The 23,391-nt window shown below is 42.1% G+C and overlaps 1 protein-coding gene across 1 annotated transcript in view; it reads right to left on the reverse strand.

Annotated features, from left to right (window-relative positions):
- LOC132830203 (multidrug and toxin extrusion protein 2-like) overlaps nt 1–23,391 on the reverse strand; it is a 47,162-nt gene that overhangs the window by 12,624 nt on the left and 11,147 nt on the right. The window contains exons 3-11 of the mRNA XM_060847727.1: nt 19,826–19,894; nt 16,794–16,942; nt 13,847–13,889; nt 12,452–12,496; nt 10,062–10,159; nt 7,951–8,048; nt 6,280–6,393; nt 4,995–5,062; nt 3,853–3,961 (exon numbers count right to left, since the gene is read on the reverse strand). Coding sequence (XP_060703710.1) covers nt 3,853–3,961; nt 4,995–5,062; nt 6,280–6,393; nt 7,951–8,048; nt 10,062–10,159; nt 12,452–12,496; nt 13,847–13,889; nt 16,794–16,942; nt 19,826–19,894 — 793 coding nt within the window. The remainder of the gene's footprint in view (nt 1–3,852; nt 3,962–4,994; nt 5,063–6,279; nt 6,394–7,950; nt 8,049–10,061; nt 10,160–12,451; nt 12,497–13,846; nt 13,890–16,793; nt 16,943–19,825; nt 19,895–23,391) is intronic.

Below are 23,391 nucleotides of genomic sequence, written 5' to 3' on the forward strand. Positions count from 1 at the left end.
CATATAACTCTATGGTGGTCTTTTCCTTGGGGTGGGGGAGTTCAGAACTAGAGGGCATAGGTTTAAGGTGAGAGGGGAAAGATATAAAAGGGACCTAAGGGGCAGCTTTTTCACACAGAGGGTGGTATGTGTATGGAATGAGCTGCCAGAGGAAGTGGTGGAGCTTGTACAATTACAGCATTTAAAAAGCACCTGGATGGATATGTGAATAGGAAGGGTTTGGAGGGATTTGGGGTGGGTGCTGGCGGGTGGGACAAGATTGGGTGGGGATATCTGGTCAGCATGGACAGGTTGGACCGAAGGGTCTGTTTCCATGCTGTACATCTCTATGACTCTATCTATAAAAGCTGGAAACTTATGGCACCTCGCTGTGTGTAGCCTTAGATTGACACAGCTAATCTTCCTTCCGTTGGCTCCATTAAACAAATAATCTGTACTTGAGTTGCCTGGTTGTCAAGGTGAACAGAAAGAGGCCAATTTGTCTAGACCCTTCAGGATTTTAAACACATCTATCAAATCTCCTCTCAAACAGCAAAGGCAGCATTTGGTATGCTTGCCTTTATTGGTCAGTGCACTGAGTACAGGAGTTGGCAGATCATGTTGTGGCTGTACAGGACTTGTGGTTAAGCCACTTTTGGAATCCTGCATTCAATTCTAGTCTCTCTGCTAGAGGAAGGATGTTGTCAAACTTGAAAGGGTTCAGAAAAGGTTTACAAGGGTGTTGAAAATGTGTTGCTGGTTAAAGCACAGCAGGTCAGGCAGCATCCAAGGAACAGGAAATTTGACGTTTCGGGCCAGAGCCCTTCATCAGGAATCAATGATGATTCTGAATCAAACATTCCTGATGAAGGGCTCTGACCCGAAACGTCGAATTTCCTGTTCCTTGGATGCTGCCTAACCTGCTGTGCTTTAACCAGCAACACATTTTCAGCTCTGATCTCCAGCATCTGCAGACCTCACTTTTTACAAGGATGTTGCCAGGGTTGGAGGATTTGTGCTATAGGGAGAGGCTGAACAGGCTGGGGTTGTTTTCCCTGGAGTGTCAGAGGCCGAGGGGTGACCTTATACAGGTTTATAAAATCATGAGGGGCATGGAGAGAGTGAATAGCAAAGGTCTTTGCCCAGGGATGAGGGAGTCCAAAACTAGAGGGCATAGGTTTAAAGTAAGAGGGATAAGATATAAAAGGGAGCTAAAGGGCACACAGAGGGTGGTCGTGTATGGAATGAGCTGCCAGAGGAATTGGTGGAGGCTGGTACAATTACAACATTTAAAAGGCATCCGAAAGGGTATATAACTAGGAAGGGTTGGAAAGGAAATATCGGCCAAATGCTGGCAAATGGGACTAGATTGATTTAGGATATCTGCTCAGCATGGATGAGTTGGACTGAAGGGTCCGTTTCTGTGCTGTACACCTCTATGACTCTATGATGTCCTAACAAATAATGATTCAAATGACCTATTACAATAGTTTTAATTTATTCATACACAGGATCTCCAAAAGTCCAGAGGGCAGTTAAGAATCAACCACATTGCTGTGGGGTTGGAGTCAAACATAAGCCAGACCGGGAAAAGACACAAGTCCTTCTCAAAGGGCAATGAACCAGCTGGATTTTACTGACAATCAACAACTGTTTCATTTGACTATTAATTCCAGGTTTTTATCTAATTCAAATTCCACCAGTTGCCATGGTGGGATTCAGATGCAGGCCCCTGGGTTGAGTTACCGGATTAACAGTTGAAAATGTGTTGCTGGTTAAAGCACAGCAGGTTAGGCAGCATCCAAGGAATAGGAAATTTGACGTTTCGGGCATAAGCCCTTCATCAGGAAGGGCTTATGCCCGAAACGTCGAATTTCCTATTCCTTGGATGCTGCCTAACCTGCTCTGCTTTAACCAGCAACACATTTTCAACTGTGATCTCCAGCATCTGCAGACCTCACTTTTTACCGGATTAACAGTCTAGCTTTAATACAAGACTGTTATCTCAAAAAAAAACACAAAGGGGAGGCAAACTTTAATCTCAAAAGTGACGGACATATTTAATACATAATGACAGGAGGGAGCTACGTATGCTGAATGTGCATATATCCGGTGGAATGAGAGGACAGGGTGGGCAGATCACTGCAGTCCATGGTTAGGAAGGTGACTACAGCTAGCTCTCTTCTTAGAGTCATAGAGATGTACAGCATGGAACAGACCCTTCGGTCCAACCCATCCATGCCGACCAGATATCCCTCCAAACCCTTCCTATTCATATACCCATCCAAATACCTTTTAAATGTTGCAATTGTACCAAACTCCACCACATCCTTTGGCAGCTCATTCCATACATGTACACCCCTCTGCGTGAAAAAGTTACCCCTTAGGTCTCTTCTATATCTTTCTCCTCTCACCCTAAACCTGTGCCCTCTAGTTCTGGACTCCCCGACCCCAGGGAAAAGACTTTGTCTATTTATCCTATCCAGGCCCCTCAATTTTTTAAACCTGTATAATGTCACCCCTCAACCTCCGACACTCCAGGGAAAACAGCTCCAGCCTGCTCAGCCTCTCCCTGTAGCTCAGATCCTCCAACCCTGGAAACATCCTTGTAATCTTTTCTGAACCCTTTCAAGTTCCACAATATCTTTCCGATAGGAAGGAGACCAGAATTACATGCAATATTCCAACAGTGGCCTAACCAATGTCCTGTACAGCCGCAACATGACTTCCCAACTCCTGTACTCAATACTCTGACCAATAAAGGAAAGCATACCAAACGCCTTCTTCACTATCCTATCTACCTGCGACTCCACTTTCAAGGAGCTATAAACATGCACTCCAAGGTCTCTTTTTTCAGCAACATCCCTAGGGCCTTACCATTAAGAGTATAAGTCCTGCTAAGATTTGCTTTCCCAAAATGCAGCACCTCACATTTATCTGAATTAAACTCCATCTGCCACTTCTCAGCCCATTGGCCCATCTGGTCAAGATCCTGTTGTAATCTGAGGTAACCATCCGCTGTCCACTACACCTCCAATTTTGGTGTCATCTGCAAACTTACTAACTGTACCTCTTATGCTCGCATCCAAATCATTTATGTAAATGACAAAAAGTAGAGGGCCCAGCACCGATCCTTGTGGCACTCCACTGGTCATAGGCCTCCAGTCTGAAAAACAACCCTCTACCACCACCCTCCGTCTTCTACCTTTGAGCCAGTTCTGTATCCAAATAGCTAGTTCTCCCTATATTCCACGAGATCTAACCTTGCTAATCAGTTCCCCATGGGGAACCTCGTCGAACGCCTTACTGAAGTCCACATAGATCACATCTACTGCTCTGCCCTCATCAATCTTCTTTGTTACTTCTTCAAAAAACTCAATCAAGTTTGTGAGACATGATTTCCCACGCACAAAGCCATCTTGGGTTGTAGGAAAATAGTATGCAAAACAAAAAGCACCTTCCCATGTTTGTGCAGTTCCAAATAAACCTGTCCGACTATAAGCTGGTGTCGTGTGAATTTTAATGTTGTCCATCCCAGTGCGACACTGTCTCCTCCAAATTCATGTTTTTAGTGGTGATGTGGGTGGGGTGGTGGTTGGGGGGGGGGGAAACGGGAAACATGGCAGAGCAAGATGTTGACTCCTGAAAACAAGAGGGAGCAGGAAATATAATGCTTACTGAAAACTGCACAAGGAATTGAGGCAATGGATTACACTCCATTTGAATAGAGGCCATTCAGTCCACCACATCTGTTCTGGCTCGCCGCATTACCATAAGCCCTGGAAATTTCTTTTTGTCGACAAATAATTCTCTTTGGAGACTGTAGGCAGGTAACGCACCACCATTATAACAAATTCTAAACCAAGCACTCACCAGCACACAGCAGAGCGACTTTGGCACAGGTCTTAGCCTGTGCGGAGTCTCCAGCACCCAACGCATTCCCCACACAAACACCGACAGCCACACTGTACCCCAGAGGGATCTGTAGGGGAAACAACAGCATCATAACCACAACTACAGCTGACTCTATTTTGCTCATGTGCGATATTTTACTTTTGTTCCATCAAAACTGAATACTTAATGCAGGTTACAGAATGGTAAATAAAAAGTAGTAGAATGTTGTGAGTGCTGACTATTTGGTCTCAGTAGGGAGGGAAGGCAGCAAAATAAAACTGAGCACCAAGAGATTGTTTTCAACAAGCTTCAGTTGGCAGTGATGTGTTTTTTTTTGCTGGAGTGCAATGAATAGAAGTTAGAAATAAGATTTATTCACTTTGCAGTGGTAGCATTTCTATCTCTTGAGCTGGGAGACTTGGGTTTGAGTCCCAACTGCTCCAGAGGTGTATAATATCACATCAGAGCAGGCTGTTAATTATTATCTAAATGGGTAGAAACAGTAGTGGCACCAGGTTCAAGGCCTGGCGGCATGGTGGCTCAGTGGTTAGCACTGCTACCTCACAGCACCAGGGTTTCAGGTTCAATTCCAGCCTCGGGTGACTATCTGTGTGGAGTTTGCACGTTCTCCCCATTTCTGTGTGCGTTTCTTCCGGGTGCTCCAGTTTCCTCCCACAGTCTAAAGATGAGCCATTTCCATGGGAAATTACCCATAGTGTGTAGGATAGGTGCATTAGTCAGGGGTAAACATAGGCTAAGGGGAATGGGTCTGGGTAGGTTACTCTTCAGAAAGTCAGTATGGACTTGTTGGGCCAAATGGCCTGTTTCCACACTGTATGGATTCTATGAAGATGTTAACAGTTACACTGAATAACCATAAACAATCAGAGAAGCAATCATGCATAGTGCACATCCAATTTGCCACTGCCAATTATAAAAGTGATGGTCCCGATTAATGGGAAAACAAAAATAAATTCAGTAAATAATGACATTTTTATGAAATATGACACCATAAATATTTTTCAATAGCTGCACAGTTCTATATGTTGCATTGAAGCAACAATTTCTAGTTTGAAACAATTAAGCTAATAATTTGCAGCCTCATCAAATACCAATCTTACCATGTATGCTGCAGATAAAACTTGGTAAATTATGGCCTGTGCTCCAAGTTCTACTTCATTAACTAATCCTGTAATAAATGGAATAGTACAGTAGATTTTAATATTGTAAGAAATGTCAAAGGAAGGAAAATATAAAGATTTGTATAGATTTATCGACTTGCATGACTTCAAGGCATCCTAAAGTGTTTGACTGTAATAAGCACATTTTGTTTGAAGTGTAGTGAAGGGTGAGGGGGTCAGTTGGTTGGATAGCTGGTTGACAATACAGTGTGATACCAACAGAGTGGGTTCAATTCCCAGACTGGCTGAGGTTACCATGCAGGATTCTCTTTATCAAATATTCCCCTTGCCAAAGGGGAGACAGTAGCTCTATGGTCTGGTAAGACTTTGGCTACTGATAGGGAGGTGTTACAATATGGAAAATACAGCAGATGGTTTAAAAGCAAAAATGGAGAGCTGCACCTTCAGCTGCCAAGCTATAAGCACTGGAATTTCCTCCTTAAACCTCTATACCCTTTGCCTCCTTAAAACCTACTTCTTTGACCAAGCATTTGAGCATCTGCTCCAATATTGTTTTGGGTGACTCAGCGTTATCAAACTCAGGTTTGATAACGTTCCTGTGAAGCACCTTGGGTAGTTTTATTACATTTGAAGGGAGCTATGGAGATACAAGCTATTGCTTTATTTCTCTGATCAGTGGAGCAAAGGTCAAGATTGTAAAAACATTTCTTCAAAACACAACCCGCTTATAACCAGAGTCAGGCCAAATTCTGCACCACCTCCAAATGTTGCAAATCTCTCTTGCAGTCCAATGATCAGAAATGTACACAGAACTGGTGCTATCATCTAGCATTTTGTCTGTTTTCTAAGTTGGTTCACTACCCCATTGATTAAATATGGATGGTGATAAAGCCCACTCCTACGCTCAGTCTTCAGACTCTTTCAATGTCATTCTTTCTCAGCTGCTTTAGCTGTAAAGATCTGAAATTTCCCTCCTTAAAAATGCTCCACTTCTCTACCTCTCTCACTCTTTTCTCGTCTGAGATACTTCTTTGAAATGAAGTTCTGGTTACCTGTCCTAGTGTTTCCTCGGTGTTCAATAATGTTCAAGTGAATCATCATATGTTCTTTTGAAGATGCTTCATAAATGCAAGTTGTCATAATTAGATTACATTTTGGCAGTCAATTATTTCACTGGAAGTTTCAAGAGATGTATGCCTAACATAAAAGACTTTTGTGTCCTGATTGATAGAAAGCTCGGGGGTTTCAGCGCGACGTTATTTACCCGTAAGGAAAATTGCAATTTCATATGTCCACCATTCAATACACAGCATCAGCATGCTGGGAATTGCCAGCTTTATAAAACGGCCCCACTCTTGCAAGCAGTCAACAGACCATCCTAGGCAAGAACAAAATGATAGAGTAAAAATCAGGAAATTCCTTTTCTAAAAAGAGGTAAGAAGGGAGGAGCAGAAAGAAAAAAAATTCAAATTATGAATTGCAGACCAGAATAAAAGTTGAATTCAACCAAATAACTCTATTTGAACTTTATATTCCCACCAGCTGCTGTGGGGGCATTTGAACCCATGGCATTTAGCCTGGGCCTCTGGATTACTAGTCCAGTGATACTGCCACCATTGCTCCAGAGATGAGGCATTCTGGAAATAGAGCACCTGACTATTCTCCTTCAAAAAAAAAGAAAATGAATGGTTTGTTACTAGCTTATTTATGATCAGAAAGAGAAGGGTTCCATGCATTTCTTGGTCTGGGTTACAGTATGTTAACGATGTTAATATTTTTGTACACAGTTTGAAATCGGGAGGATGAGGGGTGCGTTGTACCTACAGGTAATGACATCTGCTTGCACATTCCTAGCCACATGGCCATGGGAAATGCCTATTCTTTCACTCTGACCCCACCAGAATATGGCAGCTTCCTTAAGGCTTGCTGCCCGAGAGAAGTTGCTACTTGTCTGTTGTGCCCTCCCTCTCTCTCTGGGTTTCCACTTGCCGGCTCAATGAAGCAAGTCTCCAGAATGAGTAATCTTCAAATTCTGTTATAATTCCCTAGGTGGCAAAATGTTAATGCAATATTGTGAAATGAGCTTGAGCCACTGGGTTGAGGAATGGTCTCAGGGCTGACCTTGTGTCTCAACTGGTATTGGAAGAGGCATTGCAATTGACCATAGCAGCTCAACAAGGTAGGAGGGAACCCACTCACTACCATTGCCATATCTCGTCTATTACCACCGATTTTATATGTCGGGCAACGCTCCTACACACAACTGAATGTTTTTGTTTTCTCCAACTTGAAATCAGTGATATTTTTTCATTGATTAATCACCAGTAAATCACCCATGATCTCCAATCGAATACGTGCTAAACCAGTTAAGGGCAGTGAAAAGGATATGGAGAGATAGGGAGGGAGGGAGGGGAGCAAATCAAAATGAAGGGGAAAGGAGAGGCTTCTTGATAGATAGTGTTTATACAAAATCATTGGAGAAGATCAGATCAATGAGACTTGTCCAAAATCCACTCAAATAGTCACTTGCTGCCATTCAACATCTCAACACAAGATAGACAGAAGGACTGCGAACGCTGGAGATCTGAAACAAAACTAGAAATCGCCAGAGAAACTCAGGTCTGGCAGCACGCATGGGATGAAAGCAGAGTTGACAACTCAACATTGACTCTGCTTTCTTACTGCAGACATTGCCAGACCTGCTGAGTTTCTCCAGCATTTTCTGTTTTGTATCAATGTTTGTATTCACTCATTCAGTACAAAACAAATGCTAGACCCCGTGACCCCAGCAAAAGTCACAAAAAGAAAAGGAAAAAGGCAGAAAACCACACACGCAATTATTTGAAATGTGCAGAACAGAAACAGGCCATTCAACCCTCCCAATCTGTGCTGGTTTATATTCCACTCAAGTTGCTCAGAAACAAATAATTATTACCTTTCCAGGTCTCAACATACAACTTTTTCCATCTAATGTATATGAACAGGAGAATCATTTGACAGTACTGAGAGGCAACATTGGCAACAGCTGAGCCCCTGGAAATAAATGAAGTTCACTCATTAAATGTCACTTCAAACCTGCCAAATCAAGGATAGCACACCATATCAAAAGCAGATTTTAAAAGAAACTTGCTTTTATATATTAACTGGCACCGATGTATTTAATGTGGCACATTCTATAACCGTGGCATATCCCAAAGCATTTCACATCCAATGAAGTGTGGCTGAACTGTTGTAATGTAGGACACGGGCAGCCATTGAGCACCCAGTAGAGTTCCATTGACAGGAAAGGGGTAAAGATTTCTAGGTGCTGGCTGAGGGACAAATATCAAGTTATGCAGAAAATTGGCAAAACAAAAAATACATACTATTTCAAACTGAATATTACAGAACTTGCAATAAAAGTTCAACTACAGTAGCGCCTCGACATATGAATGATCTTGTTCACGAACAAATCGGTTTACGAACAGGATTGTATGTAAAACTTTGCTTCAACATAAGTACAAAATTCAAGGTACGAATGAAGGTACGAACGCAGAAAGCCCGTGTGCAACCACATGGTTTCATTGTTCTGCTTTATTACGCACGCTTTGAACAGAAAAGCTCTCGGGCCCCACGTGATCTCATTCAGTTTGTCTTTGGCGCAGGCGCACTGTGAACATCATTCGTTGCTACGTCCAAGCATTCTTACGCTTTTTTTTGTTTTTTGCATTAAATTAGCCCTCATTATGGCTCCCAAAAAAGTGAAAAGTGGTAGCGATAGTGGTGTTAAGAAGCCTAAACGTATTACTGTGGAAACGAAGAAGGAAATAATAGCTAAACACGAGAATACTGATCTCGCTAAGCAGTATGACATGGTGAAACGGATCAATTGGAATTACATTAATTCAAATGGGAAAAATTGAGTCAGTTCACGAACTTTTCGGTTTGCGAACTGGGTCCCAGAACGGATTAAGTTCGTAAGTCGAGGTGCTACTGTATCTCCCTACAGGGTACATGAGTAGGAAGGGTTTAGAGGGATATGGTCCAAGTGCTGGCAAATGGGGCGAGATTAATTTAGGATATCTGGTCAGCATGGACAAGTTGGACGAAAGGGTCTGCTTCCATGCCGTACATCTTTATGACTCCATAATTTATCCCACAAACTATGACTGCAAACCGAGAAGTGCAATAAACTTTGCTTCATACACGAGATTCCACTGTTCGGCACCTCAATTAAACTTGAAATGCTCTTGATATTCACCAGTGTACGTTCTTCAGACAGAACTCAAGCAGTTCAAAGTTTTCCAGACCCTCAGAGTACAATGACAGAAAAGCAGTAATCTTTCCCTCATGGTGCCTCTGTAATGGCTACCTTAGCTTTAGTACAAACCTCAGCACGTAGCCCTGGATGGTGGAATGAACCAGTTTGTAACAATCAGTCGAGGACAACTTTGCACAAGAAGACCAGTAGACTTTGGGCAGTTGTCACTGGCATTTGTCCATGTCCCTCAATGCACTCTCTCACATGACAGCTCTTGCCAGCACATGGAAAGGGAAGAGACTGTTCAGCTTCTCAAGTATACCGCACCATTCATTCAGATCATGGCAGATGGTGTCTATTCCATTGCCCTTCGTGTAACCTGGTGATTTACCTAACAATCTCAGCTGGTGAAATCATCAAATGAAGGGGAGGGACAGCACTAGAGAATAGTGGCACTAATTTATACAGTTAAAAATCACACAACACCACGTTAAAGCTTTCAGAGCGCTGCTCCTTTCTCCACAATCAACTGATGAAGGAGAGACATTCCAAAAGCTAGTGCTTCCAATTAAACCTGTTGGACTATAACCTGGTGTTGTGAGATTTTTAACTTTGCACACTCCAGTCCAACATTGGCACCGCCAAATCATGACGAATTTATACAGCCTTTCACATGAACAACCTGGGTAACAGTGGGGAGGAAATACATGAGAAATGAAAACAGAAATACTGGGAAGATCTACCACAGACACATGGTTGAGGTTTCATTCTATTTCCTTTCCAAAAGAAAACTTTGCGCTACTTACGGCACGCCCAGTGTCAGCACATACAGGAGGATGTAATTTATCCCAGCATTGAAAATATTAGCCACTAAACCAGTGATAATCTGTGGCAGAATTATTCCCTGGAGAGAGAGAACACAAGTTAGCACTTCATATTTCTCTTGAGCTTATCAAAGGAATAGTAAAATGGGCAAATAACAGAACAAGAATAGTCCTTTCAGCTCATTGAGCCTGTTCCACCATTTTATACTATCATAGCTGATTGAACACTTCAATGCCTTTTACCCACATCATCCTCATACCCCTTCACACCACTGGTAATCAGAAATCTATAATCCTGCTATCGGACGAATGTTGTGAAACTTGAAAGGATTCAGAAAAGATTTACAAGGATGTTGCCAGGGTTAGAGGGTTTGAGCTATAGGGAGAAGCTGACTAAGCTGGGGCTGTTTTCCCTGGAGTGTCAAAGGCTGAGGGGTGACCTCATAGAGGTTTATAAAATCATGAGGGGCATGGATACGGTGAATAGTCAAGGTCTTTTCCCCAGGGTGGGGGAGTCCAGAACTAGAGGGCATAGGTTTATGGTGAGGGGGAAGGATTTAAAAGGGACCTAAGAGACAACATTTTCACACAGAGGGTGGTGCGTGAATGGAATGAGCTGCCAGAGGAAGTGGTGGAGGCTGGTACAATAACAGCACTTAAAATGCATCTGGATGGGTAGATGAATAGGAAGGGTTTGGAAGGATATGGGCCAAGTGCTGTCAAATGGGACTGGGTGAATTTAGGATATCTGGCTGGCATGGACGAGTTGGAACAAAGGGCCTGTTTCCATGCTGTACATCGCTATGACTTTACTTTAAATAATCTCAGCTGTCTGAGGTAGAGAATTTCAAAGATTCACATCCTGAGCAAAAAGACTTTTCCTCTTCTCGACCTCAATAGCATTCCCTTCATTTTGAACCCAGACCCCTGGATTCTAGACTCCCCAAACAGGGGAAACACTTTATCTGCATCCACCCTGATTATCCCGGAGTATTTTGTAGATCTTCTCTCATTCTTCAAAACTCTGGAGAACACCCAGTTTATCCAGTCTCTCTTCACAGGACAATCTTGTCATCCCAGGAACAAGTTTGGTGAACCTTTGTTGTACTCTCTCAAATGGCAATAATATCCTTTCTGAGGAAAGGAGACCAAACCTACACACACTATTCCAGGTGCAGTCTATCAAGCTCCTTTACAATTGAAGCAAGACTTTACCAAACTTGGTTAACATTTTATTAGTCTTCTAAACAGACCAACTACTGCCCCTGCACGTTAGCTTACAGTGGCTTAGCTACAAAAAACAGTGTTCTCTTTGGTCATTTACGAAGTCCAACTTACTTGGGTATTGATGCAATTGCTGGCTGGGCCAGCATTAATTGTCCATCTCTAGTTACCCTTAGAAAGAAGGCAATGAGTTGCCTCTTTGACCCATTGCAGTCTAACTGGTGTAGGTACCCCCCACAGTGCTGTGAGGGAGGGAGCTCCAGGATTGTGACCAAATAACAGCGAAGGAACTGCAATATATTTTCAGGTCAGAATGGTAAGCAGCTTGGAGAGGAACTTGAAGGTGGTGGTGTTCCCATATATCTGCTGCCCTCGTCCATCTGGGTGGTAGTGGGTCATGAGTTTAAAAGGTGCTGCCAAAGGAACCTTGGTGTATTTCTGCAGAGTACCTTGCAGGTGGTATTCACTGATACTGCTCTGCAATGGTGAAAGGACTGAACATTTCTGGATATAGTACCAACCAAGCAGGCTGTTTTGACCTTGGATGGTGTCAAACTTCTGGCGTATTGTTGAAATTGCAGTCATACAGCAAGGAAACAGACCCTTCGGTCCAATTCATCCATGCCAACCAAGTTTCCTAAATTAGGCTCATTTGCTTGCATTTGACCCATATCCCTCTAAACCTTCCCTATTCACAAACCTGTCTAAACATCTTTTAGATGTTCTGACCGTACTCGCATTTACCAATTCCTCTGGAAGTTCTTTCCACAGCACAAATCCACGCTGCATGTGAAAAAGTTTCCCCTCACTTCCCTTTTAAATCTTTTTCATCTCAACTTAAAATTATGCCCTTGAGTTTCGAAAGCACCCCTGACCAGAGTTCCCTCTAGGCTGTGGTACTGCATCGTCACTCCAAGATTAAGTTGGGATGGTCTCCACATCTCCCAGTAAGCTACTGTTGAACTCAGAAAATTAGCTGATGCAATCTCCTGTCACTGTGTCAATGACGTACCTTGTATTTCCTGAGTCAGCTAATTTATTGGTTGCAATCCTCAAACAAATAAAAGGGAATTAAGTCTGAACTTTGTAGTAACTAAAGGTTTTTTGCACTTTCAAAGTAAAATTAAACAATTTTTCATTAAACACACCTGATTCTGAAGGTATCTTGTCTCTAACTCGTATAAAAATGTTGCCTAAGAGAGAAAGATTAAAAAATAAAATTACAAAAAGAAGTTTGCAGCCAACATTGGTGAGACGGAGAAGAAACCTACAAACACATTTTCTTCAAGAATCTGAATTTGATCTGAAATTTTAAGACAATATGATTTTTTTGAAAATTAATGGGATGTTGCCCTTAAAAGCTCATACGTCACCAACTGACTACCGAGAAAATAGCACCGAAAATGGAGGAGAGTAGTAGTGGAGTCAATTTTCCACAGCATTGCTTTGGGTTACAGAATTAAACATTACAAATCACACAGCTAACTATTAGAATTTCAACAAATACATTTTGTGCTCATTAGTTAATGCCATCCTACTGCACACGAAGCAACATAATTAATCAATAATTACCAAGCTGCCGGACCTGCTGAGATTCCAACTGGATGTTGGTGCACTTTGGTTTCTCAGTTTCATTCATGCAGAATACTTTCTAGCAATGAAACCCACTTTCTCTCGTGTTGCAGCTCATTTCCCTACTATTTACACTGACATAGCAGTGAGGTAACGAGACTGATAATCCAGAGGCCCAGACCAATGTTCTGGAGACATTGATCCGAATCCCACTGTGGAAAGCCAGTGGAATTTAAAATCAAGGAATAAATCAGGAATTAAAATTAGTCTCAGTGATGCTGACCAGAAGACTACCAATGATGTTGTGGTTCTGTTCGCCGAGCTGGGAGTTTTTGTTGCAAACGTTTCGTCCCCTTTCTAGGTGACATCTTCAGTGCTTGGGAGCCTCCTGTGAAGCGCTTCTGTGCAACAAAAACTCCCAGCTCGGTGAACAGAACCACAACAACGAACACCCGAGCTACAAATCTTCTCACAAACTTTGAACTACCAATGATTATCATAAAATCCCATCTGATTCACCAATATCATTGGGGATGGAAATCGCCAACCTTCGCTGGTCAGCTCTGTATGGTACTTCAGATCCACAGCAATGTGGTCAACTCCTAACTACTGTCATGGGCCATTAAGCTTAGACACTCAATGGCAGGGAGATCCATATCCCATAGAAGAGCCAAAAGAAGCCTTCAAGACCACTGCAGACTTCTAGTGAGATTTTGCCCTTTGTCATGGTTTTTATTAGTGATTTCAAACACAGCAACATTAATACCGCAATGGTTATTCTGAGTTACTCCTCCTAGTTTGCAATCAAACTGGCAAGTGTCCCTCAGTCATATGCCTCAGAATCACACCTGGTGATACATTAACCCACAGAGTATTCTTCCCTTTATTGCTCTCATTTGGCTCACATTCCAGCTGAACAACAGACTTCAGTTCAATGACGAGCGTTGCAACACCATTCGGCATTTACTTACCGGAAGGCCAGGAATAAATATCTTCACATAAAGCTGTGTTAAACTGTAAGAAAATTAGAAGACTCTAATAACTTAGTGTAAGAACAGAACATCAAAATAAATTCAAAACGTAACAGGAAAATCACATAATGCATCAAGCGCATTAATGTGGTAATCCAGTAGTCAGGGGAAAGAGCCAGCTTGGTTTGGTGCTCAACAAACATTGTACATACCCCCAGCAAGATGATTCATCCAAACAAAAAGAACAGCCGAAATCAAACTCACTTAATAGGTAACTGAGGATTGTGCAATTTGGAATAAACTTACCTCTTTCAAAAAAACAGATTTGGGACAGACACTTATCTGTGGTTTTAAAAACACAAGCGCCATTTTAGTGTTATAGCCTTTCCCTTCACTCCTACATTCTTCGACATCAGTTACAGGAAATACTGTAGTCCATTTTTGACACATTAGTGAAACAGGCAAACCCATTTTACGTAGGTGTTCTGAAGCTGCTTAATCCTGGTACAGAAAGGGAAATCCGTTGGCAGCCTATAGCAAGGCTCTCTTAAACTGCAATCTTCCCAAGCGGTTTTAAAGTCAATGATACAGGCTACTTTCAAATAGAGAGGACTCTTCACCCAAGTGCAACAACCCTAATCTCAGCTCTTCATGGTGACAACAGCATCGAATGAAATCTTTTGCAAAACTGTCATTTTCTCAACAGTAGTAGACTACTTTTAAGAAAAGATCGGAGTGGCGCTGGAAAAGCACAGCAAGTCAGGCACCATCCGAGGAGCAGGAAAATAGATGTTTCGGGCAAGAGCCCTTCATCAGGAATCCTCACTTTTGCCTACTTTGAAGAAAATGTATTTCCCTTACACTACAAACTCTGTCATATTGTAACATTGGACAACATACTCTTTCATTTCCAGAGAAAAACAATCAGATACATTCTTAACTGAGAAGATGGTTCTAAACTGTCTATGACAGAGATACTACAGCCCCAGAGAGGACAAATGACTGCAATTTTCAGTCTGTCCACTCAGTAAATAGCTTGGGGAAGTACAGGGCATTGGTGAGGCCTCTTCTGGAAAGTTGTGTCCAGTTCTGGTCTCCCTGTTATAGAAAATATATTAATAATTTGGAAAGGATCCAGAAAAGATTTACCAGGATGTCGCCTGGAACGGATGGCTTGACGTTAAGGAGAGGTTGGATAGGTTGGGACCTTTTTCACTGGAGCTTAGGAGGTTGAGGGGTGGTCTTATAGAGGTTTATGAAATCATGAGGCGTATAGATAAGGTGAATGGCAGGTGTCTTTTCCCTAAAGTGGGGGTTTTCAAGACTAGGGGGCACATTTTTAAAGGTGAGAGGAGAAAGATTTAAAATCGACATGAAGGACAACTTTTCTTTTATATGCACAGTGATTCGTGTGTGGAATGAACTTCCAGAGGAAGTGGTGGATGTGATTACAGTTACAACATTTAAAAGACATTTAAATAAGTACATGAATAAGAATGGTTTAGAGGGATATGGACCAAGCACAAACAGGGTAGTGTAGCTTGGGCTGGATTGGACTGAAGGGTTTACTTCCATATTATACAACTCTATGATGATGACTCTATAATTGACCAGAACAGAGTAGCTATCTTAATCAGAGCTAAATCTGTATGTGAGCAGAAGGTCACTGGTAGCTCTTCCACCCGAGTCTGAAGGTTGTGGGCACAAGTCCCACTCGAAAGAAATAACCTTAATGTCATTGCCATTTATTACTGACTGAATATTACACTGTTGCAGGTGTTGCTATTCAGATAAGGCATCAAGTGGTTTCCTCTGTCTTTACAATTGGACAAAATGTGCCCCATTCAGAGAACTGCTGGGCAATTCTCCCAGTGTCGTCATGCAACATTTAACTAGCATCCATTATTATTTATGGGAGAAAGTGAGGACTGCAGATGCTGGAGATCAGAGCTGAAAATGTGTTGCTGGAAAAGCACAGCAGGTCAGGCAGCATCCAAGGAACAGGAGAATCGACATTTCGGGCATGAACCCCTTTCCTGAAGAAGGGCTCATGCCCGAAACGTCGATTCTCCTTCTCCTTCTCCTTGGATGCTGCCTGACCTGCTGCGCTTTTCCAGCAACACATTTTCAGCTCCATTATTATTTATCTCATTACTGATTATGATTTACAGCTACATACAATTCAACTGCCGTACATCTGTATGTGACTTATTTGAAGTGTTGGAAAGTATTGAGCTGCCTTTTGATCGACTCCCCATTCATCACCTTTAACCTTCGCTCACTCCACCACCGACATAGTGGCAGAAAGATGTAACATCTTCATGTTGCACTGAAATAATTCATCCAGATTCTTTCACCTTCCAACTCCAATACCATCTAAAAAGGACAAGGGCATCAACCACACGCTCTGTCAAAATCCTGGAACGCTCCCCTGAACACCATTGTGGCTGTTCCTACGCAACAAGGACTGGAGTGGTTCAAGACATAGGTCACCATCATCTTCTGAACAACGAACGTTAGTGAAGCCACCGATACCAACATCTCAGGAACAAATACGAAACAAAAACAAATTTTTTTTTTGTCATAGAAAAATAAAAGGAAGAAATGTCTTCACAAGTTTGGACACTCCCAAGTTTTCACCATTTCAAAAACAACCAGTAAGTATGTAGCTAATTATGTATTTTCCCCACCACAAGGTGCACTGTTTAACTTCTCATTTCCCCACGTGACCGCTGGTCAATTCTGACCTGACCCGAGATTGGAACTTCTCTCTACATTAGCTTGCATACGCTTATTCTATCTGACACGATTTCTGTGATCTACTGAGACACAACCCAATTCCCCATGTGCGCCAAGCTTCTTGCTCAGTGGAATGCGACATGGGGTGGGTTCCCCTCTCAAAAAAAATGTTTCTACACAAACCACCAACAGATAAAAGGACACTCACTTGGCTACCTCAGGAGGCTGCTTGAAAGCCAATAGGATGTGTTCAATGTTAATGAAGAGAGCCCAGCAGGGTAAGCAGGTGAGCAGGAGAATGAGAATCCCTCTTTGGAGAATTACCCCAATTCGCTTCAGATTCTTACTGCCATACGTCTGGAAATCAGGACAAAAGTCAAACTCTATTTTTTGCACCTCAGATTGCCTTTTGGAATTATTACATAACGTGGTTTGATACAATTATTTTACTCAAAAGACTAACTGCAACAAAGTACTCTCCCAATAGCAACAAAAAGTGCAAATCCTGCAATCATTATGTAATATTATCTTTAAAAATAACAGCTCATTCCTAGTTAAAAGAAAAGGTTCAAATGATAAATCCAAAGAGAATGTTTCAATTCACAAAATTGAGATTTATTTTTGAAAAGTGGATACATTAACTCACTGTGGATTAATCCCAATTTATATAAATATGATTTATGCCTTGTTGCTTCTATGTAATATTTCTTGAATAAATTCCAAAAGGTTCTTTAGCCTGAGGTGATGAGAATAAAGCTTCTCCCCCAAAAGGGTTTGATAAACAGAGCAGTTTCAAGAACAGCCTCATCTCAGAGATGTACAGCACAGAAACAGACCCTTCAGACCAACTCATCCATGCCAACAAGATATCCTAAATTAATCTAGTTCCATCTGCCAGCACTTGGCCCATGTCCCTCCAAACCCTTCCTATCCATATACCCATCCCGATGCCTTTTAAATGTTGTAATTGTACCAGCCTCCACCACTTCCTCTGGCAGCTCATTCCATACACGCGCCACCACCTGAAAGTTGCCTGTCAGGTCCCTTCTATATCTTTCCCCTCTCACCCAAAACCCATGCCCTCTAGTTGTGGACTCCCCCACCCCAGGGAAAAGGCTTTTGTCTATTCACCCTATCCATGCCATTTATGATTTTATAAACCTCTATAAGGTCACCCCTCAGCCTCCGATGCTCCAGGGAAAACAGCCCCAGCCTATTCAGCCTCTCATTGTAGTTCAAATCCTCCAACCCTGGCAACATCCTTGTAAATCTTTTCTGAGCCCTTTCAAATTTCCCAACATCCTTCCTATAGCAGGGAGGCCAGAATTGCATACAATATTCCAAAAGTGGCCTAACCTATGTCCTATACAACTGCAATATGACTTCCCAACTCCTATACATGCTGCACTGACCAATAAAGGAAAGCATACCAAACACCTTCTTCACTATCCTAGCTATCTACAGCTCCACTTTCAAGAAACTATGAATCTGCACTCCAAGGTCTCTCTGTTCAGCAACACTCCTCTAAGATAATGAGAAATGATTTTTAAACAAGTGTTCTTTTCAGTCTGGAAAGTGAGGAGCCAAAGAGCATCCTTACAGAAGTGCATAAATACTAATGGGAATGGAATAAGAAAATATGGAACATCGATATAAAAGCATTTACTTGGAATATGCACTCCCCGCATTTATGCGCCACCTTTAGTATAGTAAAATGTTTTAAGAGAGCTTCATAGGAGCAATTACCAAACAAAATTCAACATTAAGTGCTGCAAGGTGTTAATTGTATACTATTATATAAAAGGTGACCAAAACCATGGTCAAAGAGGTCGTTTTCAAAACTTGTGAAAAAGCAAATTTAGAACAGATGTCAGAGTTTTTAATTCTATATAGTGATCACAAACAGTTGAAATGTATTTCCCATTTTTTCTAAACAATCTGTTCAGATCGGGCTCTTGTGGTACAGTGGTGGTATCCCTACCCCTAGACAGGGGGCCTGGGTTCAAGCTCCATCTGCTCCAGAAGTGGAGATTATTTTATTATCATCACATAATCTTTTTATTCTAGTCAACCTGTTTAGAAATCTACTGCACAACTCTGGAACAGGTGGCACTTGTACCCAGGTCATGATTGAAAACAAAAAATGCTGGAGGTCACAGTGGGTCAGGCAGCATCCATGGAGAGAGAGCAAGCTAACGTATAGAGTCTAAATGACTTTTCTTAGCGCTGGTGTGAAGTTTGGACATTTATGCAATTGTATGATGGGGGAGGGGAGGACGCTGGAGTGCTGGGAGGATACTGTCTGACCGGCTGTGCTTTTCCAGCACCCACTCTTCGACTCTGACCTCCAGCACCTGCAGTCCTCACTTTCATCTGGGAGAGAAAGGGTGTTGGTTGTTCAGATTAAGTGATCAGAATATGAGAGTAGCAGAACAGTGGTGTGTGCAACTGCTAAACTGGAAAGAAGATGGGTGTTGGGAGGAGGAGAGTGAAAACATAAGTCTCTCTTTCCAGGGGTCGGGACACTATCACTGCACCACATGAGGGCCTCACATCAAGTTGTGAAAACACTTGGAATTATTTAAGTGGCAGCTTTCTTTGTCTGTAATGATCTTGTGAGTAAAAGGATTGCAGGATTTTATGAACTTGTGGAATGCAATAAATACACTTTTATTGACATACTATACTTGCACAACAGCCACAACAGCAATCAACTTGTATTTCAATATTATACTGAACCTTTCACTACTAAATATATATGCAAATTAAAGAGAGATTAAACAATTTTACAACACTCTATATCATTGGATTCCTTAATCAAAATCTTGGTTTTCTCATCTTAATTCCTTGGGAATCTCATTCTATATTGGAACTGGAGTCAAAGATCATTAAATCTAGAATGCTATGTCATGAGCTGCAAGGAAAACTAAAGGAGCAAACAAACAGTAGTAGCAGTGAAGCATTGTATCTACATTGCAATCAGTGCATGTTAAAATTTACATTGATTGTGAAACAGATTAGAATTAGCATAGAAATCAACATGAAAATCAGTATTGTGCTCCTCAGTGGATTCACCTTCATACTTCACATCAGCTCTTAGAACGAGTCATTTAGACTAGAAACATTGGCTTGCTCTCCCTCCATGGATGCTGTCTGACACACAGTAGTGAAGTTTCAAATGGTCAATAACTTTCTCTATTTTAAAGGTTCACGAGCAGTCAAGTCTGATTATGCACCTACCTGAGATATCAGTGTGTCACATGCTGAAGACAAACCAACACCTATCGAAATGCCTGATATGTTTATAACCTGTGGCAATGAAACAAACCATAAATCATATTGTTGTAGGCACTATTGCTTTGCTACCACAGTAATTTAAATGTTAACCCAGTTTACTGAACATAATATTTTTCATATGCTTACATTTCCTACCCCACAGGGACTGACAGATTACAGTATTTAGGATACTGTAGTCACTCTGTAGCAAACAATTTGGAAGCCAAATGGTACAGGAGTCTTTGTTGCAAGATGACAAGTACAGGAGCAAAGATGTTTTGCTTCAATTGCACAGAACACTAGTGATGCCACACCTGGAGCTGTAGACATAGTTCAGGTTCCCTTGCCTATGGAAGGAAATATTGGCCATAAAGGGATAACATTGGAGGTTCTCCAAACTGATTCATGAAATGGTGGGATGGTGCTATGGGAGGAGGGATCAAGGAGATTGAATCTCTGTTCAATCGAGTTTAGAAGAGTGAAGGGAAATCTCACAGAAACTTATCAAACTCTTAAAAGGAATATAGAGAGTGGATGAAGATGGGATACTTCAGTGGAGTTTAGATCAGGGAACACTGTCTCCAAATAAAAGGATAAGCATTTAAGGACAGTAACGACTGCAGATACTGGAACTTAAGAGTCAATAGATGCGAAGCTGGATAAACACAACAGATTAGACAGCATCTGAGGAGTGAAGTACTTCATTCCAAAAGGTTGACTCTCTTGCTCCTCAGATGCTGCCTGAACTGCTGTGCTCTTCCAGCTTCACATCTACTGACCTTGATAAGCATTTAGGATTTAGACAAGTAGGAACGTCTTCATTTCGAGAATGATGAACCTTTGGAATTCTCTCTCCCCAAAGAGCTGTGGAAGTTCAGCCTTTGAAGGTATGAGACAGCCATTGATGGCTGTCTAGCGACTATCTAATGATAAAAGGATATGGGGCGAGCAGGTGAATTTGGCATTGAGGTAGGTGATCGATCATGATCTAGAATAGTAGGGCCAGTGCAAGGGACTAACAGATCTATTTCTACTCCTATGTCCCTAATTCTGGAATTTCAACTAACCAACTAGGTTAGTAAGCACAGTGGCTGATTCTTCCACAGTGAAAGGTCTCATCCAAAATCCCCAAAACCAAACTTTTCAAGACTCAACATTGGATAGCAATTACTAGAAATACTTTCATTTATATAGCATGCTTTGTAGCTTCAGGATGTCCTAAAGTGCTTTACTAATAAAGTACATTTGAGGTGAAATCACTGTTGCAATGTAGGAAATTACATCATTCAAATTCCGCACAGCAAAACTCCTCCCCACAAAATAATTTTTTCATTTCCATTACTCATCCATTGGATATGGCATCTCTGGGCAGGTTTTCTATACCTGATCATTGAATATCCCTACATGCAAACAGGGTCTTTGGCCCATCCAGTCCATGCTGGTGAACAAGCAGCAGTCTAGGAGAAAGTGAGGACTGCAGATGCTGGAGATCAGGAATGTACATTCCTAATGAAGAGCTTATGCTCGAGACTTCGAGTCTCCTGCTCCTCAGATGCTGCCTGACTAGTTGTGCTTTTCCAGCACCACACTTTTTGACAAGCATCAATCTACTCTAAGGGTAAAAAATGAGGTCTGCAGATGCTGGAGATCACAGTTGAAAACGTGTTGCTGGTTAAAGCACAGCGGGTTAGGCAGCATCCAAGGAATAGGAAATTCAACGTTTCGGGCATAAGCCCTTCATCAGGGCTTATGCCCGAAACGTCGAATTTCCTATTCCTTAGATGCTGCCTAACTTGCTGTGCTTTAACCAGCAACACACTTTCAACATCAATCTACTCTAACCCTATTTCCTAGTACTTGGCCCTTATCCTTATTTGCTGTGGTGTTGCCAGTGTTCATTTCAATACTTCTCAAAATACTTTCTACGACTACCATCTATTTATTCAGCCAGCAAGTACCAGATACCCACCACCCTCTGGATAAAAATATTTCTCACTCTCTTAAAACTCCATGTCCATACCTTAAATCTATTCCCCAGGAATTGACACCTCTAAGGGGAAAGGTTTATTCCTATCGATCCTACATATACCCTGAATTTTGTATACTTCAAGTCCGATACACACCAGCACCCCCCCACCCCACCCACCTACCTCAGCTTTCTCTGCTCTAAAGAAAACATGATGTGGAAGAGCTGGTGTTGGACTGGAGTGGACATGTTAAAAATCACACAACACCAGGTTATAGTCATAGAGTCATAGAGATGTACAGCATGGAAACAGACCCATTCAGTCCAACCCGTCCATGCCGACCAGATATCCCAACCCAATCTAGTCCCACCTGCCAGCACCCAGCCCATATCCCTCCAAACCCTTCCCATTCATATACCCATCCAAATGCCTCTTAAATGTTGCAATTGTACCAGCCTCCACCATGTCCTCTGGCAGCTCATTCCATAACCGTACCACCCTGTGTGTGAAAGTTGCCCCACAGGCCTCATTTATATCTTTCTCCTTTCACCCTAAACCTATGCCCTGTAGTTCTGGACTCCCTGACCCTAGGGAAAAGAGCTTGTCTATTTATCCTATCCATGCCCTTCAATTTTGTAAACCTCGATAAGGTCACCCCTCAGCCTCCGACGGTCCAGGGAAAACAGCCCCCAGCCTGTTCAGCCTCTCCCTATAGCTCAAATCCTCCAACCCTGGCAACATCCTTGTAAATCTTTTCTGAACCCTTTCAAATTTCACAACATCTTTCCGATAGGAAGGAGATCAGAATTGCACGCAATATTCCAAAAGTGGCCTAACCAATGCCCTGTACAGCCGCAACATAACCTCTCAACTCCTGTACTCAATACTCTGACCAATAAAAGAAAGCATACTAAACACCTTCTTCACTATCCTATCTACCGGCGACTTCACTTTCAAGGAGCTATGAACCTGCACTCCAAGGTCTCTCTGTTCAGCAACACTCCCTAGGACCTTACCATTAAGTGCATAAGTCCTGCTAATGATTTGCTTTCCCAAAACGCAGCACCTCGCATTTATCTGAATTAAACTCCATCTGCCACTTCTCAGCCCATTAGTCCATCTGGTCAAGTTTCTGTTGTAATTTGAGATAACCTTCTTCGCTGTCCACCACACCTCTGCAAACTTACTAACTGAACCTCTTATGCTCGCATCCAAATCATTTATGCAAATGAAAAAGTCGTGGACCCAGCACCGACCCTTGTGGCATTCCACTGGTCACAGGCCTCCAGTCTGAAAAACAACCCTCCACCACCACCCTCGGTCTTCTACCTTTGAGCCAGTTCTGCATCCAAATGGCTAGTTCTCCCTGTATTCCATGAGATCTAACCTTGCTAATCAGTCTCCCATGGGGAATCTTGCTGAATGCCTTACTGAAGTTCATATAGATCACATCTACTGCTCTTCCCTCAATCTTTTTTGTTGTTACTTCTTCAAAAAACTCAATCAAGTTTGTGAGACATGATATCCCACACACAAAGCCATGTTGACTATTCCTAATCAATC

The sequence above is a fragment of the Hemiscyllium ocellatum genome, chromosome 31 (genome assembly GCF_020745735.1).
Source record: "Hemiscyllium ocellatum isolate sHemOce1 chromosome 31, sHemOce1.pat.X.cur, whole genome shotgun sequence".
Lineage (NCBI taxonomy): Eukaryota > Metazoa > Chordata > Chondrichthyes > Orectolobiformes > Hemiscylliidae > Hemiscyllium > Hemiscyllium ocellatum.